We start from the raw sequence: 26,854 nt of genomic DNA, 5'->3' as shown, positions 1-26,854 counted from the left end.
GTACTTCTCGTATTCCATCATCTGCCTTTCAACATTTTATTAGATGCTTAAGTATTTTAAAACATGAATCAGGCACTTTTCTTCCACCTTACCCATTGATTACAAGTGTTTAATGAGTTGTACGTGCACACAGTGATTTGGTCCTCTTGTCCGTCACCAGTGCTTTGCTAATTTTATCTCAACACTTCATCTCTACAGAAGTGAATTACTTTCGAAAGAGGTGGATTTTTTTACCTGGCAATGCTTTGCAATTGCTAAATATTTATGGGAATTGCATATACATCCTAAATTGTGTAAAAATTTGAAGTAAATCCGGCAAGATCTATTCCAGATTTTTCGCAACAGTTTTTCCTTGTTCTGTATTAAATGTATGTTTATATAGGTAATATATCACAAAACTGTGTAGCCTATGTCCATCCAAATGTTCATTAGAGTATTGCATAAAAATGTGAAGTAAATCCTTCAAGAACCTTTTGAGATTTGTTGTAACTACACATCCCCAGTATGTATATATGTTTATATTGTATATATTAGAAAAATATATAGCCTATGTCCATCCGAATGTTCATTAGAGCATCGTGTAAAAAATCGTAGTAAATTGTCAAGAACTTTTTGAGACTTTTGGTAACAACATTTCCGCTTTATGTATTACATATATATTTATGTATTATGCGTGTAATTGTCAGACTGTGTGTGTGTGGGGGGGGGGGGGGGGGGGGTTATGAAAACCTGTGACTGCAGAACTGTCAAAACTGAACAGAAAAATTTTGTTCCGTTTCTTTTTCATATCAAAAATTCATTAAAACACACACAAACTGACCAGATTTGTCGAGCTGTTATCAAGTGATGATCTATTGTAACTGATTTTAATTTCTGACTTTTCCGAGTGGATTTTCCAAAAAATTTCCATCGCACGAACTTTGTTCTGACAATTCCGAAGACTACAAAGACAAAAGTCAATCAGATCTGCTGAGCAGTTCTTAATTGATGATATTTCATACATGCAGGAACAGATGTTAATTTCTAACTTTTCTGCTGGATTTCCGTAAATATATATATCATTTCTGTCAGGAAAAAGTTCGTATGAAAGAAAATTTTAAGCAAATTCAGCATAAAAGTCAGAAATTAACATCAATTGCTGCATATGTGAAATATTATCAATTAAGAATGGCTGCAGCTTGCAAAGCAAATGCATCTTAGATACAGTCAGCAATACGAATAGGAGTAAAATAAAATTTATGTCTGTACATTACGTGTGGAATACCATAATGAATATTGCTGCAAATTAAAAAATAGAGTACGACTAACACACATTATTTTCCAGAACAAAAACTTCCAATTTTGAAATTTTAAAGATATAAAAAATTTTGGTTTGGGAAAATTTAGTATTTTAATTAATTTGGTCAAGCAACACATTTTAAAGCCTATAATAAACTGAATAAAATGGTGTAAACTTCTGGGTTGTACGTCAAATATTTTTTGAGATACAACCATTTTAAGTTTTCGAATCACTGCAAAAATTGCAAAATTTCGGAAGCCTCAAACATTAATAACTTGGAAACAGTGTCCAAAAAATTTTAATTTTGAATTTTATCTTATTTTGATTGGTAGAAAAAAAGACAAAATATTACAAGTTTCTAAGCCATCAAGGTTCAAATTCATTTTTTTTATTGGTTGATTTCACACGATGACTAAGCAACAATGCTTCATTGTAATTATTACAAGGCTTGCTCTGAGCAGCGAGATGCGATGTGCTAGCAGTAAGGCTGCAGCATAAACGCACCTTAAGACACTTGGTGAATATTCCATTGTAGCTAAGTTGCATGAAACACTATTAATTCCAACCATGGAGTGGTGCCATGTGAATAAATAATAATCTGTCTGATCACTTGCATCCATTCATGTCCATTGTGCATTCCAACAGACTTGGGCAATTCCAGCAGGACCATGTGATATCCTACACGTCCAGAATTGCTACAGAGTGGTACTAGGAACACACTTCTAAGTTTAAACACTTCCACTGATCACCAAACTCTCCAGAAATGAACATTATTGAACATACCCGGGATGAGTTGCAACATGCTATTCCAAAGAGATCTCCATCTCCTTGTACTCCTACGGATTTATGGACAGCCGGCAGGAGTCATGGTGTCAGTTCCCTCCAGCACTACTTTAGACATTAGTCGAGTCCATGCCACGTCGTGTTGCGAAACTTCTGCGAACTCACGGGGGCTCTACATGATATTAGGCATGTGTACCAGTTTCTTTGACTCTTCAGTGTATAAAAGGAATGTGCAGAAAGTGATGAAGAGAGAAGATACAGACCTTGAAAGAAAGCCTACATTCATTTTAACTTTCAGTGCACCAGTCCTCCCCTGTCACATTAGAACCGGTTTCGTACACTTAAATATTTGTCCATATATTAGATCTATTAGTTACAAAACCAGCACCATATACAGAGGCAAGGGAGTTACACTACTTACCCTTAAAATTGGTACACCACGAAGATGACATGCTACAGACAGGAAATTTAACCGACAGGAAGAAGATGCTGTGATATGCAAATGATTAGCTATTCAGAGCATTCACACAAGGTTGACGCCGGTGGCGATACCTACAACGTGGTGACATGAGGAGAGTTTCCAACCAATTTCTCATACACAAACAACAGTTGACCGGCGTTGTCTGGTGAAACGTTCTAATGATGCCTCGTGTAAGGAGGAGAAATGCGTACCATCACGTTTCTGACTTTGATAAAGGTCGGATTGTAGCCTATCGCGATTGCGTTTTATCGTATCGCGACATTGCTGCTCGTGTTGGTCGAGATCCAATGACCGTTAGCAGAGTATCGAGTCGGTGGATTCAGGAGGTTAATAAGGAACGCCGTGCTGGATCCCAATGGCCTCATATCACTAGCAGTCGAGATGATGGGCATCTTACCCGCATGGCTGTCATGGATCGTGCAGCCATGTCTCAATCCCTGAGTCAACAGATGGGGACGTTTGCAAGACAACAACCATCTGCATGAACAGTTCGACGACGTTTGCAGCTGCATGGACTATCAGCTCGAAGACCATGGCTGCGGTTACCCTTGATGCTGCATCACAGACAGGAGTGCCTGCGGTGGTGTACTCAACGACGAACCTGGGTGCACGAATGGCAAAACGTCATTTTTTTCAGATGAATCCAGGTTCTGTTTGCAGCATCATGATGGTCGCATCTATGTTTGGCGACATCTTGGTGAACGCACATTGGAAGCGTGTATTCATCATCGCCATACTGGCGTATCACTCAGCGTGATGGTAGGGGGTGCCATTGGTTACACGTCTCGGTCACCTCTTGTTCGCATTGACGGCACTTTGAACAGTTACAATTCAGATGTGTTACGACTCGTGGCTCTACCCTTCATTCGAACTCTGTGAAATCCTACATTTCAGCAGGATAATGCATGACCGCAGGTCCTGTACGAGCCATTCTGGGTACAGAAAATGTTAGACTTCTGCCCTGGCCAGCACTTTCTCCAGATCTCTCACCAATTGAAAAGTCTGGTTAATGGTGGCCGAGCAACTGGCTCCTCACAATACGCCAGTCACTGCTCTTGATGAACTGTGGTATTGTGTTGAATCTGCATGGGCAGCTGTACCTGTACACGCCATCCAAGCTCTGTTTGACTCAATGCCCAGGCGTATCAAGGCCGTTATTATGGCCAGAGGTGGTTGTTCTGGGTACTAATTTCTCAGGATCTATGCACCCAAATTGCATGAAAATGGAATCACATGTCAGTTGTAGTATAATATATTTGTCCGATGCATACCCGTTTACCATCTGTATTTCTTCTTGGTGTAGCAATTTTAATGGCCAGTAGTGTATTTAGAACCTTGCAGCCCCCATCAGTTGCAGCCAATTGTGAAATGGCCAAAGGTAACATTAACATCTCAACATGAAGCAAATCATTGTATATTGCCAACACCTGCTCATATTGCAGCACATGCCAAATTACACCTGCCAGAGAACAAATTTTGAAGATTTCTAAGACCAGCAATGTGCTGCCAGCACCATCAAAACAAAAGATCTTACCATCAGTGGTTGGTCCATTCTACCATGGACCTCCCTAGTTTCCTACCTGAAAAGGAAAAGTTACTATGAAGAGCAAGTCAAACTCCAATAGAATAAAAGCTAAAGCCACAGAGGTGTCATCAGCAGCCACCTCTGTCACTGAAGATTTATTGATGGAAGTGGTCACTTTAAAAGACTCGCCAAATTTCTCTAGCCCACCTCCCATTGCCTTGGACTGCTCTACCCCTCAACGTGCAAAAAGAGAGGGAAGACAAACCTCACCAATAGGGTGATATACTACAGTGGAATGTAAATGATTTCGGAAATCGTGTGGAACAACTGAAGCTCCCAGGAGAGGCAATAACTGCATGTACGTTGCTTCAAGAACGTGGTGAAAGGACTAAGGGGGGAGTCGTAGTGTTCTTTAGTGGACACTTAACTCTTACCACACTCCAAGCAGTTGCTGTCACTGTAAATCTTGTGTCATTCCAGGTATCAGTGAATTCTGTTTGGCTCCCTCTACTGGAACCACTTGGTAGTGAGGCACTCTCCAAGCTTATCAACCAACTCCTACCCCCTCCCAAGTACTCCTTTTAGGATATTTCGATGCGCGTAGGGGCAGAGATTCAACTTGTCTAAGGGATTAAATGGTTGGAAATGTCTTGAATCAGAAAATATAGTTCAAGGAAATGAGAGTCACTTAAGTGGTGCCAACTTCACGATACTATCAAGGGAAAAAAATTAGTGCAAGCTGAATCATTGTGTTTGTCTACTGCATAAGAGTGTGCCAATATAACTCTGTTATTGCCAGTGCTGCAGTGAAGAACTGTGGGTTTTAGGAGCACCTGCATCTAGTCCACATTGACACCCGAAATCTCCTACTTTGTCCCAGCTTTTTCGGGTGGCATGTAAAAGGCAGACTTCCGAGTAACTGTGCAAAGAGCGGTTCATATTATTCTTAAAACTGTTTTTACCTTAGATCATGCCTCATGGTCACTGTTTACGTTATTCTCGCTGATAGAACAGTATGATGCTTCTTTCATGTAGTTTATCAAGTACATAATATTAAAAAACTGTAAGTCCATTGCTTGTTTACAGCTACTTTCTTTGATGTTTCACCCCAGAGATAAAATAGTGGTTTTCAACATTACTGTTGGAGTGTGAAAATCCATGTTTGTTCATGAGAGAATTGAGATTTTCTTCACTGTAATGTGTATATTGAAATTTATGTTGCCTGGTTCTCATGACAGTCTTGTGGAAATGGAGTGGTTAGGAAGAATTCTTCTACAAAGGATGTTCAAAAAGTTTTGCACAGTCATCTCTAATTTTTTTGTTTTTTGCAGAAGTAGAATGAAATTTTTTGTGAACATACTTGGAACATTTAGCTATAAGTTGGTATATAAAAGTATATTCTTTTATTTACAGGTGAGTCATAAGGGACTGTGAAGTAGATGTCAGGTTTCGACAACGGTCAGTAATGATTTGCTCTTCAAGACCGGCGATGACTGTGCCACATCGATTCACAGGAAGTTGCTCCCTGTTTATGGGGAGGACACAGTGGATCGTAGCAGTATCCAGCGGTGGTTGCAGAGGTTTAAAGAAGGTGATTTCTCTCTGCTGCACAATCCACGATGCGGTAGACCATCGACGGCATGAGTGATGTGAATAAGGAGACCATTGATCAAATTATCGAAAATGACAGATGTGTGATGACATGACAGCTTGCTGAAATGACTCGTTTGTCATTAGATAGTGTGGTATCACTGGCACAATCACTGGGGTACAGAAAAATGTGTGCACATTGAGTGCCTAGCTTATTGGGAAGAGAAATGAAAACGATGAGGAAGAATGTGTGCGAGGGTCTCATGAAGACCTTTACTGAAGAGGCGAAATAGTGTTTTGACGACGTCATTACCCAGGATGAAACACGGTTGTTTTTGTCCAAACCTGAGAGCAAAACTCAATCCATGGAGTGGCGTCATCCAGGATCCCCTTGGATAAAGAAACCAAGACTTTCACAAACAGCAGGCTGAACGGTGATGGCCTCCTCCTTCTGGGATCAGTGTGGTGTCATTTTCATTTATGTTTTGGAACCTGGCTCCACAATTAACCTGGACCATTACTGTTTGTCATTGGTCAAGCTGTGACCTGCCATCAAGGCCTACAGACCACAGCTTCAGGGTCAGCTCATCAGACTACACCATGACAATGCCAAACCCCATACAGCCCTTATGACGCAGTAGAAAATCAGGAAAATGGGTTGGAAAATTGTTCCTCATCGTCCCTACAGTCCAGACTTGGCTCCGTCTCATTTTTACCTATTTTGTTGCCTGAAGGCCCACCTGCACGGTAAAACATTTGATAGTGAGAAAGACTTTATTTCCTGTGTCAAGCGATGGTGTAAAAGTCAATCCCCAGAATTTTACCAAAGTGCATTTACCTCATGGAGAGAACGTTGGACCAGATGTGTCACAGTTGATGGAGGCGACATTGAGTGGGCTCAGTGTATAACTAAATGTTCCAAGTATGTTCACAATAAATTTCATTCTCCTCCTGCAAAAAATAAAAAAACTTAGACAACTGTGCAAAACTTTTTGAACGCCCTTTTTAATTACAGCATACTGGCACCGTAAGGAGGTGCTAATAATGTGCATTATTTCAAGGGTGTGGCTGGTGGATACTTTCATGCAGCAATTCATGCATCTAAGTTCATACCTCCACAGTCTCTTGCTACAATTACCACTGTAACAGTCTAAATTGATTGATATATTAACCCTCCTTTGAACAGCGTGATATGTAGCTCTTCCTTCTTTAAGAAAAGTATGCACTGTCCAGCTTTGTGATACAGAGTGCAGTATAATACAATCATAAAGAATGCAGTCGTTTTTCCGAAGTTTGCAGGCTACAGTGTATCCAGGTATCATCATTTTCAGGATGAAACAATTTGTGAATGAAAGAAACTGCCTCCCTTTCCAGAAGATGTATTGTAAAAACTTTTACACAAATATACACACAATATGTCACCCAAAATCACAGACGGGAAGAGGCAAATAGTTGGAGTGAAGTATTTGATATCAACTTAAGGAAACATTAAAATATAGATATATGTTCATCTTTCTTTTCGTACGTATCGCCTTTAGGCGCGGGCATGTCTATATTGCATCTTGCCCCCACGCAGTGTTCACATACTTATTAAATGACATACACTTTGTGACTACACCTAAATAAGATCCATCTCAACAGCATATTCCCAATTGTTCAGGTGCAGATTCTCCAGCTTGCAGGTTATCCATGCGTAGTTCAGCGGTTTTGGAAAAAAAAAGTGTAGATAGAATGAATATTTTTGTTTAGAATAAAATTTCTGATTGTAGTGATGACATAGATGATGAAAACCTCCGCTATTAGTAAACTCCACTACCATTTTCAGAAATTTGGTGAACAAAATGTACTGAGCAAAAGAAGAGAGGAAAGACAAGTTGATCAAGAACCCATTGGCATGCACATCAAGACACTGAAATGTTTTGATCTGTTAGAATAACCAGGACAAAGTTCATGTGACTATAGCAGTGGTTTGACTCTTCTGAAGATGAGAACCGTAATCAAGGAAAAAATGAATGAAAAACGGAAACAGGAAAATATTGGATGGTTATTTCCTGAAAGTCGAGGGCCATTCCATGTTAGCTCAATCACTCCATGACAGTCATGGTCCCAGATTTTGGTATAACGTAGCATATTTGTTCTGTTTATGGATTTAAATAAGAGTGCAAAATATTTATGCTATATCTCAAATGGTCTGGGTTTTGCAGCCAGCTAACGTTTTTGAACTTTAAGATGTAACATGTTATTCGTAGAATGAGATGTTCCTCATCCTTGATCTCCACTGGCCAACGAAAGATGTTCGTAAGTTAAGTAGGAAGCACCCCACTTTTGGGAGGTTTTTGATGGTTTGTACAGATCGCAATTGCACTGAGACTGTGCTGTTGGTTATAAGGGCCGCAGACTGGCACTTCTACCTGCTGAGTGGAGTTGTTTGCTCTGTGGGGCTGCAAGTGAAGGGCATGGAGCACACATGACCTCCATGACTACAAAGGAATCGTCACGGAAAAGACAATTGATGTTGAGATTTTATTGTAAAATTGTTCAGAGTCTCTTGTGATACTCACTCATTGAAACATCTAGCTGGAATTTTACACCTAGGTAGTCAATCAATTAGAAGAAGTTAGGATAGTGTATTATAAGAAATACTTTGAGTTCAACTTCTCTGGGTGTATTATTCCACTAGATAGAAGATAGTCTCTTTCTGCATCATCAACACTGTGTGGAAGAAGTTGGTTCACGGTTCAAGGGCACTGCATAGCAGGACCCCGTTGCAGCATTGATATTGTTCAGTGAATAACAGAAAACATAAGAGAATCTAGTAAAATACAAGAGCTAGAGATCAACTGCTGGACTGTTCGAAAAGCCCATCCCCATCACCACCAGCAGAAAAATAAGCCACAAAACATTCAAAGTTCACAGCTTTTTGTTGTCGGACAGAAGAAATACATTTTTTTGTATTTTGACATAACTGTCATCAAGGAGTGTTACTGGATGGGATTTAAAATGTTTATGTGACACCACAAATGGTCATCAAACCACAGTCACTAAAACAATGAAATTTTTACAAGTTTTGATGACCTGAGTTGTCATTTTCAAATGTAATCACAAACCTGGAAATCTTGTGACCCATTTCTGCTGACTTTGCTTCAGTTTACTGGTTTTAGTTTTGTTTTCTTAATATTTGAGAGATTGCAATTATTATTGCAGTTTCCTAGGTCTGTGATTGCATTTGAAAATGACAACTCAGTGCATCAAAACTAGTTATGTAACCTTTTAAAAATTTCAGTGTTTTAGTGACCGTGGCTTGAGGACGGTTTGTGGTGTCAAATAAACATTTTAGAAATACAGTGTGTTCAAATATACAAAATATAATTCAATAGTAAATGATGAAGAGGTAAATTATCTTCCTCATTTACTATTGAATACTGATAAAATTCTTTTAAAGCGTTCAGAGAAATATGGATTAAAAGAATATGAAACATCATGTAACATTAAAGGGGAGAACAATATTATGGGAAGGAAACTTGCTACTCACCATATGGTGGAGATGCTGAGTCGCAGATAGGCACAACAAAAAGATTTTCACACTTAAAGCTTTCGGCCAATGCCCTTCGTCAACAACACACACACACACACACACACACACACACACACACACACACACACAAACGCAACTCTCACACACGACTGCAGTTTTGGGTAACTGAAACAGCCTGAGACTGCAGTCATGTGTGTGAGTTGTGTGTGTGTGTGTGTGTGTGTGTGTGTGTGTGTGTGTGGTGTTGACAAAGGCCATTGGCCGGAAGCTTTAAGTGTGAAAATCTTTTTGCCACCGTTTCTTACTGCTAGCCTAGCAGCTGTCAACGAGAGACAGGAAGACGTGGGGAGTGGTTTGAATCTGATTCTCAGAGATTGTTGACACGGCGACCAGAGACTGGTATCGTGTGTGCATGAGGTGTTTCTGAGTGATTGTGTGTGTGTGTGTGTGTGTGTGTGTGTGTGTGTGTGGGCACGCTTTGTTTTCTGAAAAAGGCTATGGCCAAAAAGTTAGTTGTGAGAGAGAGATTGTCTTTTCTACATGCCTGTCCGCAGCTCAGCGATCATCTTTACAGTGAGCTGCTACCTATCCTCATTGGTTCCCAAAGTATTTGCGCAAGTTATCTTGCATGGATTGATCACCACAGTTTCGTTTCACCAACATGGTGTCTGTGATATGTTAATATCTAGCCACGCAAGTGAATTTCCACAACAGCCCAAAACCGCAGACCATTTCTGTGGGTATTTCTAATGGGGGCCTGCTGATCAGAAGCCCATCGTTTCCCACTATTGTGCAAGCCGTGCCCGTTGGATCTAGTCTCACCAATCTGCCTCCAGGCTGAGTCTGTTTTTGTGTGGCATAATCTGGAGGATTCTCGTGATTTATCCATGGACCCAGGACAGAGGTGCTCCTCGGCAGGCCAGAGGCCAAGGGCGATGTATTTCAGGTATTGTGACTTTCTCACTGCAAGTACATCGAACAGTGCAGCATAGACATTGTATTTATTGTAGTACGGTACATTTTAGCACTTCGAAAATATTCACGATAAGAAGAAGAAAATTGTGTCAGTCGCTAGCAGTTTGTACGCTATGTGCTCATACATTTCTTGAAAGAAAAATCACACAATACCTGCAAAACAATACATATAATACAGTGGGTAACAACTGACAATAACGAACATAGTAGAACCAACATTTTATTGGTAGTCACGTATATTGTTGGTTTACACAACTCTTCTCTGCCTAATACACTTCTTTCAAGAGGTCTACTTTATTCTGAGGTTATTTCTGAAATCAGTGAAGGTATTTTAAATCTGTCTTGCGACTCGAAGGAAATGAGTGTTTTTGTCACCAAATGTGTTTCATTTTATTGAAATAAAATAACAATAGTGGTCTTAATGAAACACACATACCATTTGGCTTGCTTTCTCCATCTAAAAACAGTTCATTACAAAAGATGTTGATGTTAGTGCTTAAGATTTTTGCTCACACGGGGGAGAAATACAGAAGTACTTAGGTTTTTTGGTCAACTTATGTCTTTATTTAACCTTGAGATCTCAGAATTTGTCGGAGGAAAATGCTAAAACTTGTCTGGAAATCAGGGAATTTCACTTGGGGACACTTGTGGCAATCCTGTTGGCATTTAATATAGCTTCAACTCTACACTCATCTTTTTTTTTTTTTTTTAATTTCAAAAAAATTGTTTCCTGCAGGATGTACACAGTTTTTGTCCTGGTTTCACTTTGTAACCTTTTGATAAAATGTTTCTACTGTCTTCTATGGTTGCACTGTGAAGTGCTTTTTGAATTAATGATTTATGTTTCTTGAAAGTGTCACAACAAACCTTTTGTAAAATTCATACTTTTTCAGAAAGATACATTGATGGTGGAGACAAATAGTTTTTACTTGATATCTGCTTCCATTCTAAATTTAAAGAATTTTAAATTAGTTTCACACAGTTCTTCAACAGTTTGTGTGACTTTTTGTTTGACATAGTTAAATAAATGACCATAGCTGTCGGTAGCTTCCCCAATGATGCATTTCTCATTTCTTCATTACACAGCAAAATAAAAAAAGGGGGGGGGGGGAGAGAGCACTATAGTTAGTTACACTTATCACAGTAATTACTGTCCACTATATTATTTAGAGCCTGAGCTCAATTTTCAGTTGGTTTTGACATTCATTGTTACTTTCACACTGTTTTAATATATAGAAAAGAAAAAAAAATTGGTTAAATATTTTTCCTTCTATGTGAAATTGAAGAATTATTTACGAAAACACACAGTGAGTGAAGAATTATTTACTAAAACACACAGTGAGCCAGCGTTACCTAATGCTGTAGCAGGTGAGTTAGTCTAGTGGAGGGGCATGGCTGGACTCTGTTTTCTCCTACAGCAGCAGTTTAGTTACAATGGACATGTATACTCCGCAACACTTTGCGTGTTTCACAGAGACATGCTTTAAAAATGCAGAAACTGTGACCACCACTTGGGGGGAGTTCCATCTCCAATTCAACATTCCATGTTGTGTTACCAGCTCGCAATACCGTTCTACTATGGGTCAAGAACTTCCATGAGACAGGTTCAGTATTGAAGAAAAAACTGGGAGGCAGTACAAAGATGGCCATGTCTCATGAAAAATTTGAAGTTCTGCATTGTTTAATTCAACATAGTCCAGTTTCTCTGCAAGATGATACTCACACTCTTTGGAGTTATCAAATTCATCTGTTTGGCGCATTTTATACCACCTCATGAGTAGAAGCCTCAAGATTTTGTGAAAAGGAGACTTTTGCTGAAGTAATGAAAGAGATGTTACTGGAAGAACCTGAAATTGTGATTTTAATGTCAAATGAGGCTAATTTTTACCTTAAGTGACAATGTTAATAAACAAAACTGTCATTATTGGTCTCCAAATAACCGTCAGCAAGTGCACCAGTGCCCACTGCATTGTAAAAGGTGACAATGTGGGCTGGATTAGGGAAATGTGATGTCATATGGCCTAATTTCTTCGAAGAAAATGAGAGAGTCGTCACTGTGAACTCGGGGCATTGTTTGACCATGTTGTGTGAATTTCTTATCTCAGAACTTCGTCACTGTGACATAAATCATTGAAATGTTTGGTTTCAGCAAGCTCACACTTCCAGTGTTTGTGTGTCTGAAATAAGAAAATTGTTTCCAGGGAAAGTGATATCCAACAGAGGAGATGGTGACTAGCCACCCTGCTCTCCATACATTACTCCATGTGTCTTTTCTTGTGGAGCTTTCTTAAGAACAAAGTGTACATCTTTAAACCACGTACCATGCTTCAATTAAAGGATACCATTGAGCAAGAGATTTGTGCTGTACCTTGTAACATGCAGGAGAGAGTGATGACAAACTTCACTCTGTTGATCGATGAGCTTGCTGAAAAAGAGTGTCAATACTGAAAGGCATTATCTTTCATCAAATAATTAATTTCTGTCAAAATTAACATATAAGATGTAAACTATTATTCATTGTGTATCTTTTGAAGTAAAATATGTTGCTACAGCTTAAAATTTCGCTATGTTCTATAAATTCAAAAACCTTCAACCTATGCTGTCTGACACAGTATAAAGGAATGTTATTCAGCAGTTTGCAGAAATAAGATAACAAGAGTATGATGCTGTGTGCTTCTACAAAACTGCAACACTTGTTGTTTCCAAAACTCGTGCAGAAAGAAGCAGTACATAATCAATTTAAACCATTACATAAATACGTATCAAGCCTGCACATTAAGCAAAGTATTTATTCTTGTTTTTACTGCACTTTACTGTTACTTTTCAAAAAGCAAAATGGATGTTGTTAAACAAAAGGGAATGTAAACTCGACACACTGCAAGTAAGCAAGTGAAGTCTTTTAATTATTTTTGTCTATGAAATAATAAACAATGGAGTGAAAAAAACATTATTTTTATTTTCTCATTCTGACAGAAAATATCTTTCAGAACAAGAATATTCAATTATCCTGTTCTCTTTTGATGACATTGCACTTGGTATGAATCTGCATTTTTGGTTTTAAAAAATTGATAACTGCAATTTTTTTTTTTTTTTTTTTTTCCCCTGGCCATGTGAAGTTTCATGATGCCGTAATTCAAAGTTCTCTGAACTCTTTACGTATTGATAGATACACGAACAAAATTTTATCAGTATTTGTTGGTAAATAAGGAAGAAGTAAGTTATTTTTTTATATTGAATGCACCCACAAACAAAATCTGTTAAATTCCAGAAAATCTAAACAGCTCGAAGCAGAGCCAAATTTTTTTGTTTTCTTTGTTACATACATTAAATGAACAAATACACTAAGTTTATATCAAAATCTGATACAGTAGGACTCAAATCTTTATTTATTTTTATTAATGTTTTTACATGATATGATCCTGAATTAAAAGCAGATGCTACAAAATACAGTGTGTTTTAACCACAATTTGGTATAGGAGTTGTCAGTTCCCACCATATAATTCATAAGTAATGCAGTGGTCTTTCAAAAGTGACATGTCATGTTTCATGAATACATTAACAGTTTCCAGTAAAAGTTTGGGTAGTTTGACTTATCGGAATTTTCCAGTTATCATTGCAGTCTGAGGTCTTCATTAACCCATGTGATTGACAGATTGCTGTATTGTCTTTTGGATCCGTACCTGCCTTAAATGAGACATTCATAAAACCTTTTTTCCATGGTGGAATCTTGGTAGCATTTTCCTCAGTAAAGAAATAAAGTGATCTAATGGGAACTAATTTCAGAAAGCAGAATTATGAACAATTTGATGTGGGATGGATTCAATATCTTCATTTAATTATTAAACGTGATTGTTTCCACATATAGATGTCAAATATTATTTTGTTTCGTATTGATTGGGGCTGTATTTATGCCTATGTGCATATTTGCAGTTGAGACTTCTGCCTGAAGATGCATGATATTTGAAACTGCGATCACTGTAAGCAAGATTGTATTTAACAGCTGTAAGTGGAAACGACCATATTTAAGAATGGTAGTAAGGTAACAAACAGTGCTGCAGATACAGTGTAAAATATAAGATTGTGGACAAGGAGTTAAACATAATAAAAATAATAGGAAGAAAAGTTATGCAAAATTTGGAAGCATAAAATCACCTATGAAAGCTATACTTATTTTTCTGTCAGTCCATTTCCCAGTCCAAAGTTAGAAGCCATTGACATTTATGTCTGTGGAACTAAAGTAAGGAAACCTAAATCTCAAAAAACAACAAATCTTTAAAAGTATGAGGCATAAAGCCTAATCAATTGGTGGCATTGCTACATTTGTTGAGCATTCTACAGCTCGTATTCACAAATTCAGTTGAATTGTGAAGTTAATACCATGGTTTTTATAATTACAGAATGAAGAATACCTTGAAAAACTTCAAGAAGCTTGTTTGAAAGGAGAACATGTATTGAAGAGGCTGGAGAATACAAAAATGGTATGTGTTATGAACAGTCAGTGCTTATAGTTGCATTCATAATTGATAGATAATGTGGCTTCTATAGACCATAGCTCATTGCATAGAAAAGATATTTTGAAGCAGATAAGCACATAAAAAGTTTATTGCTTGTTTTAGCTTTGCTGTCAAACATGCAATCATCCAAGTGTCAGTTACACACACCTATCACTTTGCCTTTTTTTTGTCCCCCCCCCCCCCCCTCCCCCCATGGATGTAAGCGGTTACAGTACGAGGTTTATTTTCTCATGTGGACTGGTCATCTTCTGTCACGATGGCTCTGAGAACTTCGTGTTAATCTTTATTTTCCTTCCCTTAAAGAGTATGTTGTGTGGTTCAGTGAATAATGTGCGAGCTAGGCCCTATGTCATCTGACCTAGGGGCTCAGCATGCATTTGCTGGGTACAGTCTTGGAGACCCTGGGGTTCCTTAGCTAGGGACTGGTGAGCACCACCAGTCCTCTGTTGCCATAAGCTCTAGGTATACTTCAGCGACCATTGTGCATTGCAGCGGTGGAACATTATGTATCACAGGGAATGGGGATCTTGGCTTAACTGGAATGGGGATCTTGGCTTAACTATACAGATCTCATTGACGGTAAAACCCATTAGAAAAAAGACGATCTTTAGCTGTGCTGCGTGCTGATGAGATGCACGTCAGTTGAGGAGGAACAGTTGCTAGTTGGGAACCTGCCGCACCCAGGCAAGTGGGGCACTGTCTGTGTGGACTTCCTCCCCTAGCTGCTCTTGGGAACACAGTGAAGCCTGCATCTCATGTTTCTACTCCTAGCAGTTCAGTGGACTTCTGAAAAGCATAAACTCCCAAAATCCTGAGGCCTCATGTGGCTAGTTCACCTAGGTCATCTGTGAAAAACAGGGACAATATTCAAAGTAACAGACCACATCCTGTGGTAGATAATGTCTTTGTTGTCATGAAATGTGTGGATGTTTCTTTTGAAAAACTGTCACCGTTCTATACCAATAAAGATTTCAAGTGTCTTGCAGAACAACTCAAATCTGTCAAGAGTTTTCCTTCTCGAGACTATCACAGCTCCTAAAGTGCAGAAGCTGTTGAATACCAAATACCTGGAGAATCTCCCATCAACACAGAGCTGAACTCTGGGTTAAATACGATTAAAGGAGTTATAACATGCCAGGACATTATGGGTGTGGATAGAAAAGAACTGCATCAGGAAAGGGGGGGGGGGGGGGATGTACAAGGGTGACTGAAGTGTTGATGGTGAGCTTCAAAAGTCAGCATCTTTTATCCCGACATTCAATCTGCCGAACTTACCTAAGTATAGTGCAGCAGACTTTCTCCGCCTTAAGGTTAGACCTTACGTCCAAACCAGTTCACACTTCCAAGTGTGTCACACCATTGCAATTGTCTGGCTACGTATGGAAGATGAGTCTTGCAGCCTATGAACAAGATTTTCAACACATCGCCCCACCTGTGTGTGTTAATTGCTTACAGCTCCATCCGGTTTGGAGCAGGGACTGTCCTGTCTTCACTGAAGAAAAGAAGATTCAAGAAGTTAGTAACCCACAATGTCTCATCTGTAGTAAAGGAATTTGAGGCCACTCGTCACCCCAATTTTGTCAAGTCTTTTCCCTCAGCATTGAAGCTGCCTGTCCAGAAGGTCAGTGTTAGACTGTGATAGTTGGGTAGAGCACATTTACTTGCACCCATAAATGCAGCTGCCAGCATGCATGACTGGTCCCTCAACCCAATCTTCCGCTCACAGAAACATTAAAAGTTGTCAAACATAATGTCAGCCTAGACAGAAACCCTCATGGCAGTCAATGGGAGAGATCCAGCAGTGTTTCTGCTACATCAGCCTTGTCACCATCCCCAAAATCCAAGCTGGGGTTGGATGCCAACTGGCGACAGTGATCCGCTCCAAGGCTATCAAACCATGTGGCCTTGGTCCTGTTCAGTGGATCAGGCGATGTCCATACCATTGCTGGTATGAACATCGATGCTTGCCTGAGGGGACCGCCAAGACCTTCAAAGGACCACCCTCGCTCTGCTCCCCTCTGCTACAGTCTCCCCACCATGGCGGAATGACAAAGGAGTTCCATACTGCAGTGGAACTTGAATGATTTCCAGACCCATGTGGAGGGGACTGCATCTATTAACTCAGGGTTAGACGAATGTGTGTCTGCCTTCATGAGACACATTGTAATTTGTCTGATGTCCCTGAGCTACATGGCTACATCCTCCACAAGAAGGACAACCCCAGTGGAGAGAGAGAGAGAGAGAGAGAGAGAGAGAGAGAGAGAGAGCGAGCACTAAGGAGAAGTGGCTGTTTTTGTCAACAACATCTACCACTCCTCACTTCTCTCCCTCACAACCAGCCTGCAAGCATCTGCTGTATTGGTGCATGTGCTTCATTGGTTGACAATATGTTCCCTTTACCTGCTCACATGAGGTGTTTGACAAAAATGCTTTCAGTGACCTCCTTATTCAAGTCCCCCACCCCCTTCATCCTTTCTGGCAATTTAATGCGCATAATGTACTGTGGGCCTCTGCAGACATATGCCCCAGGGCTAGAGCAATTGAGAGCATTTCCTTGTCCTCGCATGTCTCTCTGTTGAATATGGGCCAAAACTCACTTGAACACCGCATCAGGGTTGTTCACTGTCATCGATCTCAGTATACCCTCCAGCCCTTGTATGCACAGCTCAGTGGGAAGTGGTTGATGACTTGCAGTCGAGTGACCACTTACAAATTTGTATTCTCCTGCCAGGCAGAGTGGTGCCTGAAAGACATCGACCACAATGAGTACCTTGTAGGTCAGACTGGACACTTTAGGACCAACTTGCTGTGTTTGAACACTGTGATAGTGTCCAGAAATGGGTGAATCACATTATCCAAATGACCCACCAGCCACTGAAGCATCTATTCCGCAGCCTTCAGGCCAGCTGAAAAACCTAGCTGCCCCTTTGTGGAGCGACGAATGCCACATTGTGGTCAAGTCCTGACAAGTGGCTCTGCGTCAGTTCAAGTGCTGACGACTGATGAGAATATCTCAGCCTTTCGCACAGTGAGGGAAAAATGTCGCCGAAGGGTTAATCCATACCAAGTGATCCAAGAAAAAAATAATTGGTAGCTTGACCATCTCAGCAAAATTTTATATTTGCTGAATTGGTAACTTGACCATCTCAGCAAAATTTTATATTTGCTGGGTGAATTCCCCAGTGTTTATTAGTCAAAAAAAATTTTTTTTTTTAAATTATTGTTTACTATTTTGAAATGGCGGCCATATTTGTTCCAGGCCACATGCGTTTTTTTTGTATTTGCAAGCATGTACATTTTTTACAATTATTCAGTAGTGGGTGGTCCTAAGCGTTTCAGATAAAATGCATTTAGTTCAACACACTCTGGGCTACAAATTAACATCATTATCATTTGCTGAATATATTCTTTAATATATTTTTAATAGTTCAAAGTTATCAGCCACACATTAAAAAAACTCAATTTTTGAACAGTAGTTTTCCAAAGAAAGATTTCTCAGCTATAATATTTTTTCTGCTATTACACTTTATAGTATAATTACTTAGAGTATCAATGGTGAGCAGCTTACACTTAAGACCATACACTATTTTAAAAATTGGATTTTTTTTATTTTTCCATTTTGTGGCCTGCAATATCTTTGTTGGTGGACCAGATAAAAATCTGAAAATTTCACAGTTAATAGACCTTTGTGATATCGAACTTCAGTATAAATTTCAACTTTGAGATTCAATTTAAAGTTATGGAAAAAAATTACAAACAAGAGTCAAAAATACGTTTTTTAACATCTGCAATATCTAGGCTTATGGAATAAAATTTATCATTTATAGTATATAATTTAATCATATCTATGATTACTTACTTTTTTAAAAATAAGCCTACTAGTTGCATTATATTGTTCTCTTGTTATTTGGTATTAGTACATTGCTCATTGATCCTTTGAGAAATTTGTTCACTCAGTTTGGGTGTTAGATTGTAATTTCGCCCAGTCACAGTTGTAAATTCCATGGGAGACAGCTTCCTTAGTACATTTTTAAACGGCATCCAAACTTGATCATTCTCAATTTTTTCAAAAGATGTGCTGTGTCCTGGAGGGTGATAAAATTCAACATGTACATCTTGGTTTTGACAGTCAATATTATCAACTTCGCCAATCCACCACTGTTCGTCGTAAACACGAGCCACTTTGTCTTTATTTTGAAGAACCAGTTGTACAAGTTTCCACACTGATGAAGTTCACTATCAGGTGAAGTTGATGTGATCTTACACTTCAGTAAGTTTTGTGAATGGGGTACAAAACAATGAAAAGCTGGAGTACCCTTAATCTTCTGACAAGTGTTGTACCTTTCCTTCAAGACACTGTCATAGACTTCTTCCTCACATTGTACAAAAACATAGATAATTCCTTTGTTATGTTTTTTTACAGAATTCAAACATCTCTTGAGGTGCTATGATATGATTGTCATCAGTCTGCTGCAGACTTGCTCTTGTGACAGCTCACTTTGTTGTACCCCCGACACCATCAAAAGCATTTTTTCCGTGGTAGGAAGTGAAAAAGTGCCATTCTACATTAAACCCAAAATCTTCTTTATGAAAGGAGATGTTAATAATTTTTGTTTTGTTTTTATATTGACTTGCTGCCACATCCAGAAAGTAAATCAGTTTTTGTATGAAAGGGTGGTGCTGTTTAATTTAGTTCGTTAATTTTAGTTGAAAAATGTGCACTGCTGTAGTGTTGTGTTCAAGGTAGTCATTTATGACACAAAAGTTGTGCCTCATTAGTTTATCTTCATCTTTATAATAGAATACAAATGGATGAACTGTGGCCTGATTGTTTACCCAGTGGTGCCCTTGTACTTCATCTTGAACAACAAAGGACTAATTTTTTGAAAAGTCAGCAAGAACTAAGCATTCATCAGCTGCCAAGGTTTGCTTTTTGTCTTTCAAAAATTTACTTTAAGCTTTTGCAATAAAATGATGCATTTTCAGATTTTCAAGGTTAGCCACCAACACTTCAAAAAAACTCTTCTCGTGATTTTATGACTGTCACCATTTCAGTTCTGTCTTGTCTCACCCATTGTCTGTATTTTATATTGTCAGGCATCAGATCGTTGTCTTCGGATTCGTGAAACATGTCAAGTAAGGCTTGTTTGCCTGGACAATCTTCACATTTTCCCTTGATCATACAATTGTAACTGTCAATATTGCATACCATAACTTCCAAAAGGCCCTTATAGTCAACACTAAGATTGGCCCCATCTATCATCAACTTTACATTCTGATGATACAAACAAACACAAACATTACGGGTGCCAGATGCCCCTGCAACAGTACACTATCTTGGTCTCAACTCGCAAAACTTTGATCTTCCAATTTTAATGTCAAGACCTTCTTTTTTAAATTCAGTGAATAGTTCATTTAAATTACACAATATTAATCTTTTTTGTCTTTGAATCTTAGAACCATTTTCTTGCATAGAAACATAGTCTTTTTTGCCAGGCATCAAACAACTGTTATTATCATCGTCATAATACTTAATAACTTTATTGATTGTGTTTTCATCTACCAAATTAGATACACTTTTCTTTTGTAATGCTGATAAAATTCCCCAAAATTCCCTGTTCTTTTACTAATTGCCTTGTTAACTTAACAAGACGTTCTGACACATTAAATTCATCACTAACTTTTGCTCGACTCGAAGAATTTGGCAGTAAACTGATAATGTTAATTTTATCATCTTTGTTTGAAGTACTGCATTTAGTGTTTAGTTTTTCTATCAAACCATCATATTCAGTTGGTGAAGTTGAGAACTTCCATCTGCTTTAGTACAAATTGTATTTTGAAATGAAACTTCCAAATTCTTTTTGACTGTAGCTGCCACTTTCTCAATTTTTGTATTCAAGGCACTTGGTCTTTTATCTTGACTTAGTTTTCTAATTTTACTAGCAGGCGATATACCGAGGATTTCACAAGCTGTATCTACTTTTTTAATGGTTGCTGATAAGTCACAAAATTCTGTACCTGAGGTTTCACTATCTTTTCTCTTGTGAATTACAAATATCTTAGAATAACATATTGGACAGAATGATTTTCCTGCTATGAGACTGAAGAAAGGGCTTTAATTTTTAGAATAATGATAAAATGTTATTTCTCATAGTTCTTTTTTTGTAGGTTTCTTATGTTTCTCAAAAGGGTCCATGCAAGACTGGCCAAAAAGGTGATGAAATTTTTTCAAGTATTTCATTTCATGGTACTTGCATGTTGATTTGACCTCTGGGCCGACTCGTAGGTAAAACAACACTTTTTCTTCTTCACTGTAATCTTTGATTAAAATAATGTCTTTAGGATACACTCCATACACACTTTTGTGACGTGCTTCATTAATAACACCAACAGAACACTGAGACACCATTTTTCAACTGCACACTTCAAGAACTTCTAGCTAAGTAAATGTGAGTAGACAATGGTTGGTGTAAGGGGAAGACACTAATCAGACTTCTATAGGATTGCAGATGCAATTGTTAGCCTGCTGAAACAATTGCCACAGCATTGTTTTGACAAATAATCATTAGCTAGTGTAATGTGGTGTGTTATATTATGCAATTGGTATACTGTATTTGATTAGCCTACCAGATATCGCAGATGTTAAAAAACATATTTTTGACTCGTGTTTGTAATCTTTTTTCCATAACTTCCAGTTGAATCTCAAAGTTGAAATTTATGCTGAAGTTTGATATCATAAAGGTCTATTAACTGTGAAATTTTCGTATTTATATCTGGTCCCCCAAGATATTGCAGGCCACAAAATGGAAAAATTAAAAAAATCGATTTTTTTAAAATAGTGTATTTTTTTAAGGGTTAGCTGCTTACCATTGATGCTCCATAAAAAGTAACTATACTATACAGTGTAATAGCAGAAAAAATATTAAAGCTGAGAAATTAATCTTTCTTCAGAAAACTACTGTTCAAAAATTGAATTTTTTTAATTTGTGGCTGGTAACTGTGAACTATTAAAAATATATTAAATAATACATTCAGCTAACTGATAATGATGTTAATTTGTAGCTCAGAGTGTGTTGAACTAAATGCATTTTATCTGAAACGCTTAGGACCATCCACTACTGAATAATTGTAAAAAATGTAGATGCTTGCAAATACGAAAAAATGCATGCGGCCTGGAACAAATATATGGCCCCAATTTCAGAATAAACAATAATTTAAAAAATAAAAAAAAATATTTCGTGACTACTAAACATTGAGGAATTCACCCAGAAAATATAGAATTTTTCTGAGGTGGTCAAGTGACCAGTGCTGGACCACTTGGTATGGATTGACCCAAAATTATTAGGGAGAGCAAGAGGAGATTGTGGCAGTTTGCGTAAAAGTACAGTTGTATGGGAGGATTTCTGGGAAAGGAGAGTGGTGCCCAGTGGCTGGTGTAACGAAAAATGGAAGAACCATACCACACCACGAGACATTGACCAGGCTATGGCAGCTTATTTTGCCACAGTTACCTTGGCTGCTAATCAATATCCAGCTTTCCAGCATCACAGAGTTGCTGCCGAGATGGGCAGCTGGAATTTCCTGAAGAGTACAGCTGGTCCATTTTAATGTGGGAGTGCGTCAAGTTACTTTCCTGACTTGTGACAATTTTATTTCCTCTTTTAAAACCAAGAAAGATTGCACATGCCCAAATAGTTACCATTATGTGCCCTCACTACCTGTAAGGGGAAGACCATGGAAGCAGATGGTCAACTGCCCCCTTGTCAGGAGATCTTAGAATTCAGGCACTCCATAGTCACTTTAAATGTAGGTTCTAATAGTATCATTCCACCTGTGAGAACCTGGCCTACCTAGAGACAGCTATACAGTAGGCTTTCTTGTGCTGCCATCGCCTTCTGGGTATATTTTTTGACATTGAGAAGGCCTGCAATACTACAGTATTTGGACATATTTCATCCTCTGGCAGCTTCATGAATGTGATTTGCATGGAGATGTTGCCATTTTTATTCGGTCCTTTCTCTCGCTGCGCTATTTTAGATATTGATTCGGTGATGTCCTCTCTGATTGCTTTGAGCAGGAGAACAATGTCCCTCAAGGTAGTGTCTTAGTGTGACTGTCTTTGCCAAAGCAAGTAATAGCCTTACGGTAGTTTGTTAAATGTCGTGTCCAATGTTACTTGGTTGTGGGTGATTTTTCTGTCTTTTATTCCTCTTGAAGCCTTGCAATTACAACACATCAGTTGCAACTAAATCTTTGACAGTTGAATGAATGGTCATAGAAGAGGGGGTTTCAAGTTTTCAACCAAGAGATGTGTGTGCATTCTTTTTAACTGTTCCTGTTCTAAACAGGCTTCCCAGAGTTAAGGGTGTGGGACACTGTTCTCAATTTTAAAGACACGCTGAGTTTTCTGGGCCGTGCATTTCACGTGAAACTTACATGGGTGCCACAACTTAATGACTTGAAAAGATGGTCACTTAAAGCAGTGAGATTTTAAAATGTCTTAGCCACAGTTCATGGGGTATGTGCAGTATTGGCTTGCTTATGGATGCATGTCTTATTTAAAGATGTTGGTTATGGTCTACTATGAAGGAATTCTGTTAGTCACTGGGGCGTTCTGAACAAGTCCCATACCGAGCATCTGCGGAGATGTCACTGAGCCACTGTTTCACGTCAGGCAACAGCTGCTCTTTGTGCACCAGCATATAAAATTCTGTCCACGCCATAAGCGCATGCCTACCTTTCCATTTCTTGGCCTTCTTTGGAAAGGCTTTTTCATAATATGCAACAAGTGATGAGACCCGTTGGGATTTTCATAAAGGATTGCCTCTTAGAGATGGGTATGGCTTGGTTTTAACATCTTACAGCAAGGTTGGAGCAGATTTCCCCCTTGGCTCTTACACAAACCCAGAATTATTTTAGATTTTACAAATTTTAAGAAAGGTTGCATTATCAGTTTTAAGTTTCAATCTCTGTTTTCCAGCATTTGAGATAGGCATGAGAGTTTTACAATTGTGTATACAGGTGGCTCCCATCGGGGGACTCCTTTGTTCCATCATCTTTCCTGACCGTATCTTCTGGATTCATCTTCCCTGTACCCACACTGCATTTTTTACAGAGGTTGATGCGATCATGAAGGCACTGGAGCGCATGAGGCATTTTAAGGGCAAGCAGTCTCTCATTTGTTCTGATTCCCTTAGTGCCCTGCACTCGTTACTGCACAAGTACCCAGCACAGAAATTGATGCAGCTCATATATGACCAACCATACTTCTTATAGCAGTGTGGGAAGAATGTATCATTCTGCTGGGTACTGGGATACGTAGGAATTTGGGGAAATGAATAGGCCAATAAAGCTGTGAAGGAGGGCTGCAGGGAATATACCGTTACAGAATGTGCCAATTTGCTTGCAGACTGTCATTTCGTTGGTTTGTCACAGGTCCATGCAGTTATGCAAAGAGGAGCGACTGGCAGTGATGAACAATAAGCTGCAGTTGGTGAAGCAGACTGTATGGCCATGGAGTTCCTCATGTCAATTGCTAAGTTGTGATGTGATGGCCTGACCCACCTTTGCATTGGGCACTGTTTTCTCACACACGGCCTTTTACCCCAGTGAGAGAAACCCCCCCCCCCCCCTTCCCATCTGTGATGCGTGTGGCATGCAAATCAGTGTATGCCACATTTTAATTGAGTGAATTGTGTTTTGTGACAAGTGGGCAGACGCAAATTTAGGTGGGAATATGCCCTCTATTTTATCTGATGATGAGATGAGTGTGGTGAAGTCTTCAAAATTTTGTGATAGGTCTGGTCCGTGCCCTGAGCTTTTAGGCTAGAGATATTACTGTGTTGCAGATTGGCTGGCTCACACCCTTTCCTTTCACCAATCATCCAATCTCAAGTGTTTGTTGCCTTCTTTTAATGCTTCCACTGTATTTTCTCTTTTTTGCCTTGTTTTAGATTTGACAATGTTATTTTCGTTGCTTTGTGTGCACGCGTGTGTGTGTTCGAGATTTTCCGCACTCGCATCATTATTTTTAATTACGAATGCCAAAGATCTTGCTGTCATGTGCCCTCAAACCTTCATCATCATCATCATCATCATTAAGGCCTTCATTTCTAGTGTTAGATGTCCTTCATTTAATTCTTGCAGCGTGTCTACCGTTCTCACTCATGCTTCTGCGTTCTACATTAAGCATTTATTCTAATTTTTTTTATGTTAATTTATCCACTTGTAGTCCAACTAGCCAGTCATATAACACTGCCAGTTCAATTCTTGCATTATAATATCCTGAATTTAGAATGATGATGAACGGAGGAATCAGCGAGTTCACAAGTTTTTGTGATGATATTCAGTTTTTAATATGTTGTGGGAAACTTAGTCAGTGTCATGCTGAAGTATTTCATTTTAGGATATTTTGTGGTCGTTGTGTCATAGTTGATGGTGATTTTGCATTTGTACTTAGTAAAAGTCATGGTAACATTCAACATAACTACAATTTGTACTTGTTACATGTTGTTCACTAAGCTGTATATAGTCCTGTGTGGTGTCATCAGTGAGCTAGCACTTTCAGTTCATTTTTAACTGTGGACTGATGTGCTCTGAAACTATAATTTTCTAATGAATAATAAGTTATTTTTTGTTTTTGTGTAACATACCTGGTTACAAATTTTTTCTTCAGTCTTCAGAAATTGCTGGATAGGTATGGATAACAGTTCCAAGTTTGGTTTGAAATAAAGTTATTGTAATAAATATAATCAAAGCTCTTTATTTAAAAAAAATACTAAAACATAAATTACTTAATCAACAACATTTCCAGGTGGTAACCAGGTTTACAAACCATGGCTGTATTGCACACTTAGTGACTAGAAATACTTTTCTCCACACACAAATTTTCGATGTAACTCTAGGCGTATCATCTTTTATGTAACAGCATGTGTGTATGTCATATAGAAATTTGCAAGTGAAGTTTATTAAATGATAAAATTACTACTAGAAACTGAAACAAAGGAATTACTGAGAAGAATAAAATTTAAATGCACTATTGTCTTTTGGAAGAATTTGTTATGGTACATAAAAAAAGTATATGAGAAGATGTATTATAATACTTTGCTCTTTAAAAACTTAATGGGAGTATAAAATGACTAGTGATTCACTAAGGTTTTATGAGAATGAATCACAAACAATAAATATGTTGAGGAAAGATGGAATGATAATGGCATTACTGCATTATACATAGCCATTAAAAGAAAAATGTGACTATATGGCAGATACCAAAATTACTAAAGTGTGCTTCATGAAGAAACTAATTTCAAAGGAAAATTAGCTCTTATTGTACCTGATTTTTAGCTCTGAAAACATAAAGCTGTTTCAATGATCGATTCTTGTTTGATATTGTCCTGTTTTTCACTGGAAATGTTAGCATTGTAAATTATAGTGGAACATGGAATTGTACTTTTATGAGAACTGTGGCCAAAATTATCGTTCTCGGTGTAGCATGTTGACATTTAACATACCATGTTATGGCACATTTTCTGTACCTTGTTCAATATTAACCACTGTACTTATTGTTTTTGGGATGTTGTTTACTGAAAGTACAAACAGTACAGATTTTTGTCCATGTAAAAATGCCTTTCTTGCTGTTCATGGTTTTGGGATCCATTGTCATTGCCTTTTACAATGGCTGTCATGTATATTAAGACCAAAACTTGAAACATCTCATGAGGCTTTGGAATGAAACTACAGATTTATGTCTTGAACTGTATGAGAAGTCTGTTGATGATTGACAAAAAATATTTCCTTTGGAGAAACGTTGATACCTCTTTATGATGATGGTATGACGTGCAAGATTGTAGGTGACTGCTTGTTGTTTATTGTTTAGTTCTTCTTGGGATTACTTGTGGTTGTTTTTAATTTGCTCTGTTTCTTTTTTTCCTGCTCTTGAAATTTGAGAGCGATGTATTGGTCAACAAGAGGTCCATGAAAATCCTCCGGAAAACTGGGAGTGACTGGAAGGATGTATTTGTATAGGCGCTCATTTAGAACATACAACTGAGTTGTGGATGAGCAGCGCACGTTGAACCACCAATCACATGTCAGTGCTACTTGACTAAAAATAGTTCCATTAGGACAGAGAAATGATGCTTGTCCGCCGTTGAGATCACAGTAGTGCCAAACC

The 26,854-nt window shown here is 38.4% G+C and overlaps 2 protein-coding genes across 4 annotated transcripts in view; one reads left to right on the top strand and one right to left on the bottom strand.

The window, feature by feature from the left end:
• The window catches only part of LOC124776868 (RING finger protein 17), a 529,150-nt gene that overhangs the window by 35,438 nt on the left and 466,858 nt on the right, over positions 1 to 26,854 (top strand). For all 3 annotated transcript variants that reach the window (XM_047252047.1, XM_047252048.1, XM_047252046.1), the window contains exon 5: positions 14,566 to 14,646. In XM_047252047.1, the coding sequence (XP_047108003.1) occupies positions 14,566 to 14,646 (81 nt within the window). The remainder of the gene's footprint in view (positions 1 to 14,565; positions 14,647 to 26,854) is intronic.
• The window catches only part of LOC124776870 (actin cytoskeleton-regulatory complex protein PAN1-like), an 88,701-nt gene continuing 87,268 nt past the window's right edge, over positions 25,422 to 26,854 (bottom strand). The window contains exon 6 of the mRNA XM_047252050.1: positions 25,422 to 26,853. Coding sequence (XP_047108006.1) covers positions 26,554 to 26,853 — 300 coding nt within the window. The 3' untranslated portion in view covers positions 25,422 to 26,553. The remainder of the gene's footprint in view (position 26,854) is intronic.

The sequence above is a fragment of the Schistocerca piceifrons genome, chromosome 2, assembly GCF_021461385.2.
Source record: "Schistocerca piceifrons isolate TAMUIC-IGC-003096 chromosome 2, iqSchPice1.1, whole genome shotgun sequence".
Taxonomy (NCBI): Eukaryota; Metazoa; Arthropoda; class Insecta; order Orthoptera; family Acrididae; genus Schistocerca; species Schistocerca piceifrons.
Note: the sequence above shows the minus strand (reverse complement) of the source record. Positions and strands in the feature narration are given on the sequence as shown.